The sequence below is a fragment of the Parasteatoda tepidariorum genome, chromosome 1 (genome assembly GCF_982258835.1).
Source record: "Parasteatoda tepidariorum strain Cologne lab strain chromosome 1, Ptep-v5.0, whole genome shotgun sequence".
Lineage (NCBI taxonomy): Eukaryota > Metazoa > Arthropoda > Arachnida > Araneae > Theridiidae > Parasteatoda > Parasteatoda tepidariorum.
In genome coordinates this window covers 6133343-6147871 of record NC_141755.1, presented here as the reverse complement: position 1 = coordinate 6147871, position 14529 = coordinate 6133343, and the positions used below count along the sequence as shown (strand labels likewise).

Here is a 14529-nt window from a genome sequence, read left to right as displayed (position 1 = left end):
AATATATATTCATTTGAAAAGTAATGAAAATTACAATGCGCATATGAAACATTTTTTAAGGTGACAGAAAATGAAGTTGAAGTATATTATAAATGAAAATTATTGGACCATCTTTGATGCGTTAAAAAATTCTAAAAAAGTAAGCGAGTGTTATTAGTGCCTCTCACAGCACGTAAAGCTATGGATAATGTTAAGAAAAAAATAATTGTATAACTATGAAAGAATACATTAAAATTCACAAACTAAGACATGAAGAGATTTTTACTTTACCTTAAAATGTTTTCAAATTTAATAAAATATTGTGAAGTATCTCTTTAGTAATATACCTCTCTTGTAACAGGCTGGATCTTTTCCATCAAACCCACATCTTGGTTTGTCTTTTGGTATTCTTCCTCCTGGCCAATGAATACTGCTTACTTCTTTGTATTCTTTAGTAGCTCCAAAATAAGTAAGCACAACCTAAATAACATATTAATTCTTGAAAAAATAGTTTTTCTCTATCATATCTTTATAAATATATTTTTCTTAAACTTTCATGAATTCAAGACATTTTTAACTAAAGATTTAAAGATTTTAAAATGCTATATCTCGAATTGAAAAGAAATTAATCAGTTATATGAATATGTATGCACACTTTGTCATTTAAATTAATTTTTTTATGTAAGGCACCATGTTCCGTAGTTTACAAGCACAAAAAAAAGTTTGATGAAATTGCCGTTCTGCATGGTAATAACAGCATTGATAAGAGAATCATAACTTTGGTTCATAAGATCAAAATAAGCGAAATTTAAATCATTTATTTGGTAATTTTTTCTTTCATATGTAATCAGTTTACCAAAAATTCTTGTTTTCAAAATTATAGTTTTTAGTACCACACATTTAGTAAATATGCAAAACTAAAAAGCAAATTGAATCAAATGAATGGCTCTTTATCTAACACTCTAAGGTATCATGATAAAATTACCAAATTGCCAAATTTTATCACATATTATAAAACTATATTTTATTGTTATTTTTACCAAAACATATTTCAAACATATATTTTGCTGATATTTTCATTGAAAAGCTTTGGTAAAAATTACCGAGCTTTTCGGTGTTTCATAGAGCCAGAAACACTCTGAATTTTTCCATATTCTGGTAGTTTCAACCATACTCTCTTTCTCAATGCTCGTTTGTCATTAGACTGCATGTAAAAACTTTTTAAATTCTAAATTATGTTAAAGAAAATGTAAATAATTTAAATGTATATTCCGATTTCACTTCCATTAAATTGTAAGGCAGAAACATCTGTTATTAACTTATTTGATAGTGTGATAATTATGTCTCTTAATTATACCATCATTCAAACTACCTGAGAGAAAAGCTACCTTCATTAACTAATAATTAGTATCCTTTTATCTTGCTCTCCTAACGAAAGATACATAACAAAGTGAATCGCACACTAAATAAAACGCTCGAAAGGTTTCCCCACAGAAAAGTTTAGAGATAGTGATTATAATGTAAGATGTTTTAATCTGTCATAGATTGGTCTAACGACAAATTTAGTTTATGACTTGAAATATATTTTTTATGTTAATATAGTTTATAATATATAGAAAATAATTATTGTTCTTATGGTAAATAATTATTTATACGATTCTCATATTGGAAATGAAAAACCGGTTTCATATAACAATGAAATATGTTTTATATTAAATAAACTCGCATTAATAATAGAAATTAAGAAAATGAGATTCATATAAAAATATTGTTTTTTTTTCAGGCGGATTTCAAAAATAATTAAACAAGAGATGTGAAAGAAGAAGAAAGTCTGTACAAAAATTGAATATGCCCACATTTTGCGTTGACATGGCGTATATAACACAAAAATAAGAAATATCATACATTTAAAATAAAAACGATTCAACAGAAATTGCTAATTAAACTAGATTTCTAGTTTCAGTTGAAGTTTTTTCAGTTGAACATTTTAATTAGGTTATAAGTTAAAACATTACTTTCAAAAGAATGAATTAAAATTGAGTACTTCTACTGGTGAATTGTACAGTTTTCATAACACTAACTATTTTGGGGTGAATTTATCAATAATTTGAAAATGAAGATTATTGACGCATATGTTTCGTAATGCATCTTTCTCATAAATCTCGAACTGTTTGTTTTTGGAACCTGGAATTTGGGCGAAAAGTACGGTATTTATTGTAAATTCGTTGAATCAGTATATTTAAATAATTATTGTTGTTAAAACTGCCGTATAAAAGCTTACAAAAAGTAGCTTTTTTGGGATGTTGCACTCAGAGTACCATTGCTTCTTAATGTAATTTGATAAAGATTTTTACAGTGTAGGTTTAGCATCACGCATTGCAATATTGTAATTAGAACTGCATATAACTCTTTATGGAATGTTATAGCAACTTCCTCGAAATAGTATTTTTGCAATCTATATGCAACCGTACATTTATTTCGTTTACAATTACACTTTTGATGCGTTTTTGTATAACCCTAAATTATGTGAAATTGATATAAAAAGAAACTAAGTACGCCAGTACAATGACAGTAGTAAGTGTTGACTATTATGAGTTGTCTGCGATCATGATACTGAATAAGTAGTTATTTTATAGTGTTTTGCTTGCTTATAATAATAAGAACTTAAAGTCAACAAAAAGGGCAGCAAATAAGAAAAAAAATCAAATTCTGACCTTAACTGGGAGAATTCTTTCTAGTGCAAATTCTGGCCTTAACTGGCCAAAAGAGATACTGGCCTCACCGATGACCGCCTCATCCCAGAGTGATGTTTCAAGACCCATAACGCCAAAATCGAAGCAAAAGGACGAAGTTTGCGTTTTATAATAGACACGTAAGATGTATGTCAGTTGAACTAATATCAAGAATTGAGTATTGAGTATAGTAAAGTGAGGCGTGCTCTCTGCTTTCGCTTATAGCTCTGCGTTTCAATAGGTAAGGCTTAATTTAGCCTATCAAGATTTATTTGAGCTCTGAGGCTCTTCTTCAAATTCAGAATGCTTCCACCGAATCCAACAGGGAACTCCTTGTTTAGATTGAAACAATATCAAGAAGCACGTAGAAACATTTTAGAGTAAAATTATTTTATTATTATCCGCTGCAATATTTTTATGATATTATGAACCGCTATTTTGAGCGTGAAATATAATCAAAGAAAAATGTCTTAAAAAGGTTATTTTACTCAAAATGTTATACTTAAAATATTGTTATTAATTTTTTCAGCCATACTTAATAAATTGAAAAAAATTTCAATACATAAATTTCAAAATTATTATTATTATTATTATGAGCTTTGCTTGAACATGAAGAAATTTAAATAAAAACTCCTGAAGAAATAATATATGATTTTAAGCAAATCCAACTTATTTATGCATTTATATTATTAATAGCAAATTATATTAAAAATAAAGAAAGACGTAATTTTTTGTTATCCCAGTTTTTCTTTTTAAGTAACGTTTATAAATAACAAATCAAGTGAAAACTGACATATATGTTTATAAAATCTAAGGAAAAATACTTTTTCTTTTCCAATTTCTTTTTTAAGACATTTTACAACGAATAAACACGTTTGAGCAAGTTTACAACCGACAAAAGAGAATTCTTCAAATGACATACCAGCATATAGAATTTCGTTTCCAAGTCAAAAACTTGATAAAAAAAATGAAGTGGAATTTTCCAATAGAGAAAAGAATTTTTATAATTCAACTTTGCCTTGGAATTAACTTTTCAATCATTGATCAAAAAAAATTTGAAGTTCTCTAGAGTATAAATTCAATATATTATAGAATTTTTCATTAAAATGAAAAAAGAAAAAAAATGTTCTAATTAATTCTCCAGTAATCTTTTTAATAATAATATGCCAAAACATTGCTCCTTTGAAAATCCTTTAAAAAAATTTAAAAAGAGATAATTGCAAATAATATCTAATGAGTTTTAAGGTTAACAATTTTACACAATGTTAAACTAGTTAAGGCATATTTGTATAATATATAACAGTGTAAAAACATAATTTATATAAGATAAAATTAAGTATGAAATATTATTTATGTATGCTGCAGTTTTTAAGAATTTACCTTTTTAAAAAATATCTTTTGCTTTTAAAAATATATTCCTTGATTTGTGTGAATTAACAGATTTGTTTTTTACATTATGTCTAGTAAAATATTGTTATTAAATATCTTGAGACATGTAACATTCTGGTGAGTTAGCAACCTTTTATAAGACAACCATATGCTTTGTCTTATAAAATGTAGTATTCAGATTGAAACAAGTATCCAAAACTAAACATCTTAGTGCAGTCAGCCTAAATCATCATACTCGTTATGATAATGGTTCATCAAAATTTCTGGTTTTCAAAACTGTAGTTCTAATACGTTAATAATACGTTAGTAATAAGTTAGTACGATACGTTAGTAAGAAATACAGAACTGAAAAGTAAATGTAACCGAACAAATGGTTTTCCTAGCGTGCTCCAAAGTATCACGGCAAAATTGCTTAAATGTTCTTCAGAACTATCATTCATTTTCCCATTTATTTGGAAATTTTAACATTTTGATGTCTATGTCTGATACCAAATAGAAGAATAGAAAATCATATAGTCTGTTTTCACTTCTATGGGCTTTTTTAAAGAATAAAATGGCGGTTTATTTAAATGGTTAATAAGAGTTAAGTGACGGTAAATTATTTATTATTATATTATATTTCTTTATTGTAACAGAAGGAAAATGAACCTAAATGGTGCGTTCAAGTGATTTAAAGATTTTAAATTCAAGTATTTCTAGCTATGATGCCTGTTTTATGCATCTTTCATGTTTTAGTTGTATTTATTTATTTATTGACATGTAATTGCAGTTTTCTTTTTCAATTCAAAGTTAAGCTATTCCTTGAATGGCTTAACTTTTTTCAATTTGAAAAACAGATAGCACGTGTTGGAGAAAGACAGCAAGAGCATACACCCAGCAAGATAGCATATTCGATCCGAAAAAAATCTTCTAGAATAGAAATACCACATGACGGAAGAAGGCCTCGGGAATTCATTTCTTGTAAAACAACTAGACAATATCGGGCCTCCATCACTGAGGGGTACAGTCCTTCCACCAAACTCTCTGAACTGTAGATTTAACGGATTCGATATTTGTGTGCATTTTTCTCATTTCTGGACAAAAAATATTCTTAACTTTAACAAAAGACAAGCCATTCTTTGAAAGGTGAGTCTGCTCCAGTCAGGCATTGTAAAATAAGTAATTAAGAGAATTAGATAAGCATTAAATTAATAAACGTTATTTCAAATATTTGTTTATTTATTTATTGTTACACTTACATATGCAGGCTTACGCCCTCGTTACAAAGTACGATTTTCTATAAGCGCTTCTCAAGCTGAAGAGCAGATAGCTTTATTGGTAAAACATTCATTTGCAGGCTTGTGTACTTAATTAAGGCTTATAAAGCTTTGTCAAGTAGAAGAACAGATAGCGCAATACAGAGAAGGACAGCACTAAGATGCATCCAGGGTAAGCGCGGTATTCGAACGCGCTACTTCTTTTTCGAACACACTTTGAGCAGGGTTTGGCGGGTGATAACGCTCGGACTCGGAGGTTCCAACACATTGCTCAAATTAGAGAAGAATATTACTAAACTGCATAGATTATAACATTGAAGTAAAGAGTTCGAATTCCACCTTAATCGAGGATATATATTTGTGATGTCCTTTCCTATCTTGAGCTATCTTTTCTTCTACTTAAAAAGGGATTAAAATCCGACCTTTGGAATCATCATACAACCAACATACATATAAGCAACAATAGATAAATGCATCGAATTTTGTGGTGGGATTTGAACTCGTGACCTCTACACTTCCAATTTAGTCTGCTGGGATAGCCTGATGTGTAACATTTAAGATACTGATCTAGTTCAGTCATTCCTAGAAATTTGTATACTCACAAACTCTTTAGTATTGCTTTATTGAAATTAAGTACGTTTTCAGGCGTGTGTGCTCAATTCAGGCTTAACCTTTGTCGAGTAGAAAGATGGAACAATTCAGAGAAGGACTTCACGAAGAATACATCCATGGTTACGGGGGGATTCCAGCGTGCTACCACGCTTTGCACAGCGTTAGGCGGGAAATACCGCTCGGCCATGGAGGTCCCATACTTACACGTATTTTTTTACAGTTTTGTTGTTGTTGTTGTTAATTTACGTCGCACTAGGGCTGAACAATGGGCTATTGGCGACGGTCTGGGAAACAGCCTGGAGGATGATCCGAAGACATGCCATCACAATTTTGATCCTCTGCGGAGGGAATGGCACCCCCGCTTCGGTAGCCCGACGACCTGCGCGCGAAGTCGAGCACTTTACGGTAGCACAGTTTAACGAAGACCACTACCGCACACCTTCGGTCCCTACGCAGACTGATCCAAGTGGTCACCCACCCGCACACAGACCGCAGCCAGTGATGCTTGACTTCGGTGATCTGCTGGGAACCGTGTCTTAACGATCAGTCCACTGCGGGACTTAACAGTTTTAAAATATTAGCTTATAAATGTGGGCTTACATCTTACATGGAAATGAAAACAACTAGCCTAGCAAAGTGTTTAGTAAGAAAATAGAGGTTATTAAACTGAAAATTTTTGTGATATCTTAAACTACACTGGTTATCATAAATTAAGGAAAATTCACAAAAATCGCGATAACTCAAGAAATTACACATGGAATTTTATGAAACTTACCCACAATATACAACACATAGTAAGGTATTAAACAACATAAAAAGAAATTATCAGACATTAATAGTAGTATAGAAATTAGCACATGTATAAAATAAACAAATTGGAAGTATCGGTTTGCAATAGAAAAAGTACCTTTAATATGGAATATGATTGCCTCTAGAAGCAATACAGCACAAACAGCGATGTGTGATGCTTTCAATTATGCGGTCTATCAGTTCAATAGGAAGTGAGAGCCATTGCTCTTGTAAAGCAGTTGCAAGCGTGGCAAGGGTCTGAGGGGGCGGATTGATGGCAGATACACGCCTCCCTAGAGCATCCCAAACGTGCTCGATAGGATTCAAGTCCGGGGATCGAGCTGGCCACTCCATGCGAGTAATTGTTTCCTGTTGAAGATAATCATCAACAATGCGAGCTCTGTGTGGTCTTGCATTATCGTCCTGTAACAGGAAGCAATCACCAATTGCCCCGGCATATGGGCGCACATAAGCATCAAGGATGTTGTCTCGATAAACCTGAGCATTCACGGTTCCCCTTGGAAAGACATGGAGGTATGTGCGCCCTCCTAAGGATATGCCTCCCCAAACACAGACACTGCCTCTTCCGTATGCATCTCTTTCACGGATGTTTGATGGATGATAACGGGTCCCAGGTTCTCTCCATATCAAATAACGTCTACTGTCACTTTCTAGACTAAACCTGGACTCATCCGTAAAGAGAACAGGCCTCCATTGATCTGACGTCCAGTGGACATGTTGTCGGGCCCACTGCAAACGGTCTCTCCTATGGCGTGATGTGAGCGGCACGCAAATGGCTGGTCGTCTCGCATACAGACCACCTTCGTGGAGCCTTCTGCGCACAGTTGACGTTGACACCAACCTTCCGGTGGCTGCAGCAAGAGAGGATCTAAGATGTGTCGGAGTAGCGGTTCTATTCCTGCGTGCACTTAATGTCAAATATCGGTCATCGGCACTGGTCGTAACAGTTGGCCGTCCTTGACTGAACCTCCTAGATGCCGAATCTGTGGTTTGAAATTGCCTCCAAAGTCTATGAACCACAGATGGACTCACATTTAGCCATCTGGCCACTTCTGATTGACTCTGCCCTGCCTCTAGTCTCCCGATGGCTCTCCATCGTAGTTCTTCAGGCAAATGATGCCTAGAGGTCATTATTACGAATTGGCTATCTCAGATTTTCAATGTCGCAATCACAGTAAAATTTGTGTGCTTTCTCTCAAACTTGGACTTTTATGCTCCAGGCAGATGACGTAAGCCGAGTGCAGCGCCACTAATTTGCATATTGCAATTTTACTCAGCTACTCTTAGTGGACAACATATGCAAATTTTGCACGGTTTGGCTTACTTTTGAAAGAGTTATCGCTATTTTTGTGATTTTTCCTTAATTTATGATAACCAGTGTATATTAGTATTGTTGAAATTACCAACTCTTTTGATCGGTACTTCTTTTACGGCCCTTTAGAGCTGCTCAATGGGCTATTGGTGATGGTCTGGGAAACATCCCTTAAGATGATCCGAAGACATCACAATTTTGATCCTCTGCAGAGGGGATGGCACCCCCGCTTTGGTAGCCTGAGGACCTGCACGCAATGTTGAGCGCTTTATGGTAGAACAGTTTAACTAGGACCGATATCGTTCGCCCTCGGTCCAAACGCAGACAGATCAAGGTGGTCATCCACCTGCAATCTGACCGCAACCAGTGATACTAGAACTAGACTGTTCTACTGAGATCGTGTCTTTACGACGGGTTGACTCTTTTGGTAAAACTACCGAATCTTACCACATTAACTAACAAAAAGCACGATAATAAAATAATATTTTATTGTTAGTTTTAGAGTATCATTATAAAATCGCTATGGTAAAAATTACTTCATTCTTTCAGAAACATACCTTACATTCATTACATTCTTTCAGAAAACGTGGCAAATTGGTTGACATGGTAGTTGTACCATTCCTTCTCAGTGCAGTTCGGTCAAAACAGCTTTAGTGAAGTTTTTAAACATAAATTGATTTTAATTATTCTAAGTTTATCTAAAGGAATTTCCAAATTCTTCTTGGATTTTTTATTACCTTATCTGTTGTTTTGGTATTTTTAAATTAGTCTCCAAACACATTATTTCCTGAAACTTTTTGATTTAAACGAAAGGAGCAAAGCCATTGATGATAATTTGGCATTAGAAATCTTTGTTTTGCTGTTTACATTTCTGTCAAGTTAGTTTTGATTCTCTGAATTATTTTTTTTTTCAGTTCTCATTTATTCGTTTATAGTTAACGCACTTCGTTGTCCTATAAAGAGATTTATAACATAAAAAACAAAAGATGATATATTTCGATATTTACAATTAATGCAGGGACAGAAAAAAAAGCTGAGTAATAGTATAGAAAACAAAAGTATTCAAATTTAAATTTAAAGATAAGTTTATGATTTATTAACACTAAATAAATGACAATTAAATCTAATTCTTTTTTGCTAACAATTAAGAACATTAAGAAAAACTGTTTACTTGTAAAAAACTTAGATTTAAAATTTTATTTTTTGTACTTGAACATCAAGTAATGGGGATACTCTCTTATATAGATAAAAAACTTAACTTCAAAATAGATTTTGATTATCGTATGTATATTAAAAAATACACTATTTTTAAGAAAGACTTTAAGTTATTAGCAAAACATATACTTAAAAATCTTTTTCTTCTCGTTAAAATTGCATTTTTTTAAAAGCACTTACAACGCACACGTAAAACTCAATTTGTGTTTCAGACGTTTTTTTATAAAAGGTTATGTTGCTTCAAATTAAAGACCGTAATGACTTGAAGCCAATTCTTCATTTATTTTCTATATTTTTTGTCTAGTTTAGTAAGATTCAACTTATAAAACTGTATAAGTATATTAGTTTTTTATTTATAATAACATAAATGTATATTAAAGAAATATATTCTTTCTTTCTAAAAAATTGTTGTTTTTTTTTCAAATTTTAAGGAAACTGTGCAATAAAGAAAAGAACCGAAAATAATTCAATGTTTTTAATTCTACCATTTTTGTGGCTTTCCTTAACTAGAGGATAATTCATTTTTTTTTCAATTGAAGTTTTCTAGCTATAAAAAAACATACTTTTGTGCAAAGATTATTTTAAATTCTTTAGAAGGGGAAAGAATGCCGAAGTTTTTTATGATGCTGTACACTGCAAAAATTTTCGGATCAAGTTACAGTAAAAAGTATCGGCACTCAGGAGGCCGGTACTTTTTACCGTAATATCCATTTTTACAGGAGCATGTTACGGAAAAAAATCTGATATAGCGTAATTTTACAGTAATAATTACAGTAAAATCATTTAATCACTCAAATATATACTACTGTAAAAATATTTTACTGAAGGAATGGATTTTAATATAAAAAGAATTTTCTGGGTGATGCACCTACATTGCCGGTACTTTGTACCCTAATTTCATCTGGAATTTTTTACAATGTCAATCCCCGACAAAGACTAAGTTCACTCATAACATATTGATCAAGAGAGATTACTTATCGCTAACAAAATTAGTATTGTGTGCTGTTATTCAACGAACAGATTAGTATAATAACTATATAATAAGGATCGGAAAATGAATTAAATAAATACTTTAATAACTTTTGAAAATTTGCGAGCTGAGATCTTGCGAGAAGATATCTTTCAAATATAATCTTGATGAGCCGTGGTGATTCAGGAGATAGAGCTTTCGTCTTCCAATGAGTTGAACCAGGTTCAAATCGATGGCTAGTCGATACGAATTTCGCGCTCGGCTCGCTCCGACCACGGTACTGACATAAATATCCTCAATCGTAGACGGATCATGGGTTAGAATCTCCTTGCTGTGAGGCTAATCGTGAGAGGTATTCGTGGTTTTTCTCTAAATGTAACGCAAATGTGGGTTAGTTCCATCAAAAAGTCCTCCACGAAGGCAAAATTTCTCCCAATACTTGATCTATGAGTTCCCTTGTCTTCTGGATTTCGCTCAAAATTGCAGGGCTACGGAGTTAAAAATTAGTAGTCGTAAACCAAAAAAATTCGGTCAGCTCTTCAACGACGGTTGTCACGAGAATATAACCCTAGAATACTTTATTTTTTATTACTATTCAAAGAACATTAAAAAATAAATATTGTGGTTTATATTATAATCATAAATGTTTTAAGGCAACAGCCTCTATTTAAATACATCCTACTTTACTCAGTTTCCTCTTTAGCGCTGGATTTTTGAGCATTTCATGTTTTCACTCAACTTTAATTTACTAATTATATTTTACAAATCTATTACTTAAAAATAAGTGTAAAGAGATTTCTTAAAATAGTATCTTTTCTAAATATTAATGTTCTAAATATTATGTTCTTTTTCTTGTGTGTGTGTGTTATACACTTATTAAAGTTTCCTTCTCAGCGCTGAGCTTTTAAACAAGTGATTTTCTCGTATTTACTGTGTTGACTTAATTCGTTTTAACTAATCTGGAGTAGTGAAACGATATATTTCTGAATATAAATAAATGAGAATGAATAAAAGACGTTACTGTATGATAATGCAACCGTAAAATATATATTTTGTCATTTTGATTTAACACACGAAGAAATATGCAAATAAGAGAAACGAGATTGAAATTTGTAACATGAAAAGAAAATTACTCCCGTGGGATAAATAAAAATAAATGAATTCTTTCAACTAAAAGGAGAATGAACTTTCAAAACTGAAGAAACGCAAACCACGTACAATGATTCACTTTAAAGAATATTCATGCTTTCTAATATAACTCCTCACACAATTACCATTATGTTTCGCCAACAAAGGATTTTAAATACAGTTTCGTTTTTTTATCAATTTGTGCAAAGTGATTTAATTAAAAAAGAAATTATTTCAGAAATCGGACTTTATGTCATTATTTTATACAAAATTTTTGACAAAAATAAATAAATACATTTAATTGGTATTTAACTCTTTTCATAACAAGTATAGCACAATAAAGTAATTATGCAATGCACGCAGATAATTTAACATGCTTAAAATCTGTAGCTTAAATTATTATTTAATAGGAACATTGTTTGCATTAAAAATTGTGTCTAAAAATGTAGTAATTTATTTATCATGATGTTAAATAATTATATAAGTACATGGAAATTTAACTCCTGTAAACTTACGAGAAACTTTATTTTAAAATTGAATAATTGTGTGGCTGTTTTGTCTGGCACTTGGACAAGCCAGCCATTATCCTTTCAAATTAGGACAGCAAAGAGTTCCTTTCGTTTGACAAGAGAGCACTGCTAGGGTGAAAGTGCGATTTAACTAAGAATCCCCTGGTTAGATGGCAGCACTATATTTGTCAGGCCTCTTTCACACTTTAGACATAGATTCGAAAGAGAAGGATATTTTCCATTTACCACTACTCTTAGTACAGCTCAGTGACAGACCAAATGTCTATCATTCCACAGATTTTACGAACATATATTCCTATGATTTATTATAATTTTATTTATTTAATACAGAATAATAACTTAAACTTACTCGGAAAATTATACAATTTATTTAATAACAAGCAGTAGAAATGACAGAGAGCTCTTCTAATGGACACAATTGTAAATTTCGATTGCACAAGTACTTAAAATTATTTAATGCTTTAAATATAAACTTTTAATTTATATCATACGGCCTTTATTATGAGTAGAATGAGCTTCATATCCATAGAAAAATAATAAAGAAACACCTTTAGCAAAAAAATCAATGGAAATAGATTTCATATGAAGAACGTATTAATATTGTGTATACGACGTTCAATAATGATCTATGCAGCAATTCAATCAGCAATCTAGGCAGTAACTAAAGCAATAATTCTTAAGACTATATTTAGAGTCTTCAAACACTTTTCCCAAACATATGCAGCTATCAAGTTTTATATTCTATACTTATGGATTGCGCACTAAATAGATAAGAAGAATATAATAATGGAAGAGTAAACATTTTATTCAAAACATTTTTTAGCTATTTCATATTTTACAATATTTTTGAACCAGTAAAGAATATAAAATGGTTTGTTTTTGTACTTTTATTGTTGCAAATGTTTTTATTTTTTCATGTTAATCTTAATATATTAATTTTTAATTTTCATTTTTTTTCCGAAATACTTTATTTTTTGTTTATCGTTGCTTTGTAATACACTTTTTTTTTCCAACCGCATTTTTTAGTTGGAAGATGAAAAAGAAATCATTAACATAAATCTTCTCTTTCCTTTGAACATCATTTGAATTTGCTGCTCCAAATAACATAACTAGGGGAGGGGGGCCTAAAGCGGGTAGGTTAACAATAAACTCTCAAAAGTTGTAGTTTTTGGGCTTTTATCGCAGCGTTTTTGATTTTATTTCTTAAAAGAGATCTTGAATTTAAAAATAAAAAATTATTATTGCGTTATTTTAAATTTTATGATTATTTATTATCAAATATAAAAAACACTGAAAAAGCCCGCTTTGCCCTACAAGGGGCCTAAAGCGGGTAAGCCGTTCGGGCAAAGCGGGTAAGCACCATAGATTTTACAAATACAAGCGCATATTAATTTTCTTAAACAATAATAATGAGACCTTAATCACACGTATAATAAATGCTAAAAATAACATTTAAATAACCATTTTAGACTAATTTTATCAGTCTCAAATTATGATTTGTTATTCTTGATATAGTTCGCAAAAATAAGACCCTCTTCCTGAATAAGCTGTGCAAGCTTCATGAGCCCAGTCTTTACAATCTCCACATTCAATCCAATCTTCTAACGGTGGATCCTCATAAGGCCCCCCACAAACAAGACAAAAATACTCTTTTACAATTTTTTTCTATGAACCTCTTTGTTTTTTAGTTTTACCTGGTTTACTTGTCGAAGGAAGATTTTTTTAATTTTTTTGAACAGCAGCATTGTTACTAGGACTTTTCTTCTTTTCTTCATTTTCCATTTGCATATTTGTAAATGGTGAACTTGTTAAGACTTCAGCTCTTTGAGTTTTACGTTTACAACTAGTTTTGTTCGGAGTAGGTTTTGGCAGCGGTCTAATTTCCAAAGGCTTCACATAAGGTGTCAATGGCTCTTCTACTGGTTGAAATGAATAGTCACTAGTAGTCGTAAAACATGAAGGATCATCTTCAACAGATGGATCATACGAAGTTTCTCCGTTTGTGCGTCGTAGCGAAATCCTTGAAGCTTGAGAGTAATTGTGATCCACGTTTTCAAATACAGATGTGGAAGTAGAGCAATCAGAATTATTAGAAAGACGACCAGCATCAGTAAATTGGATCTGCGATGGACTATCGTTGGTGTTTTCAATAACTTCAGCCCTGTCTGTCAGACTAACTGACAAAAAGTCACCATCACTAAATATGTGTTGGTTCGTGGGCCATATTCCTGAGGATTTAAATCCTTGAACAGCATTTTGTGCACTAGCTGCTTTTGAATATGCTTTTCCAACAAGTAAAGCTACGTCGTACTGAGTAATTATTCTACCTACATGGCTTCTTTGAAAAGTGGAAACTTCTTGCTCAAAGTAAGTTTTGAACGGTCCATAAACGCAACGGTCCAGAGGTTGCATGCGATTAGTTGTATGAGGAGGCAGCGATACAAAAATTACATTAGTTTTTCTAGCATATTCAAGGGCCTCAGTATATTTGTGAAATTCATATATATTTGTGACATTCATATACCCGCTTCGCGGGTAGAGCAAAGACGGTATCTACCCCCTTTCCCTACCCGCTTTGCCCAGAAGCATATTTTTT

The 14529-nt window shown here is 32.0% G+C and overlaps 1 protein-coding gene across 1 annotated transcript in view; it reads right to left on the bottom strand.

Moving 5' to 3' along the window:
- LOC107451998 (atrial natriuretic peptide receptor 2) overlaps positions 1-14529 on the bottom strand; it is a 73942-nt gene that overhangs the window by 38234 nt on the left and 21179 nt on the right. The window contains exon 6 of the mRNA XM_043042162.3: positions 327-459. Within this exon, the coding sequence (XP_042898096.2) occupies positions 327-459 (133 nt within the window). The remainder of the gene's footprint in view (positions 1-326; positions 460-14529) is intronic.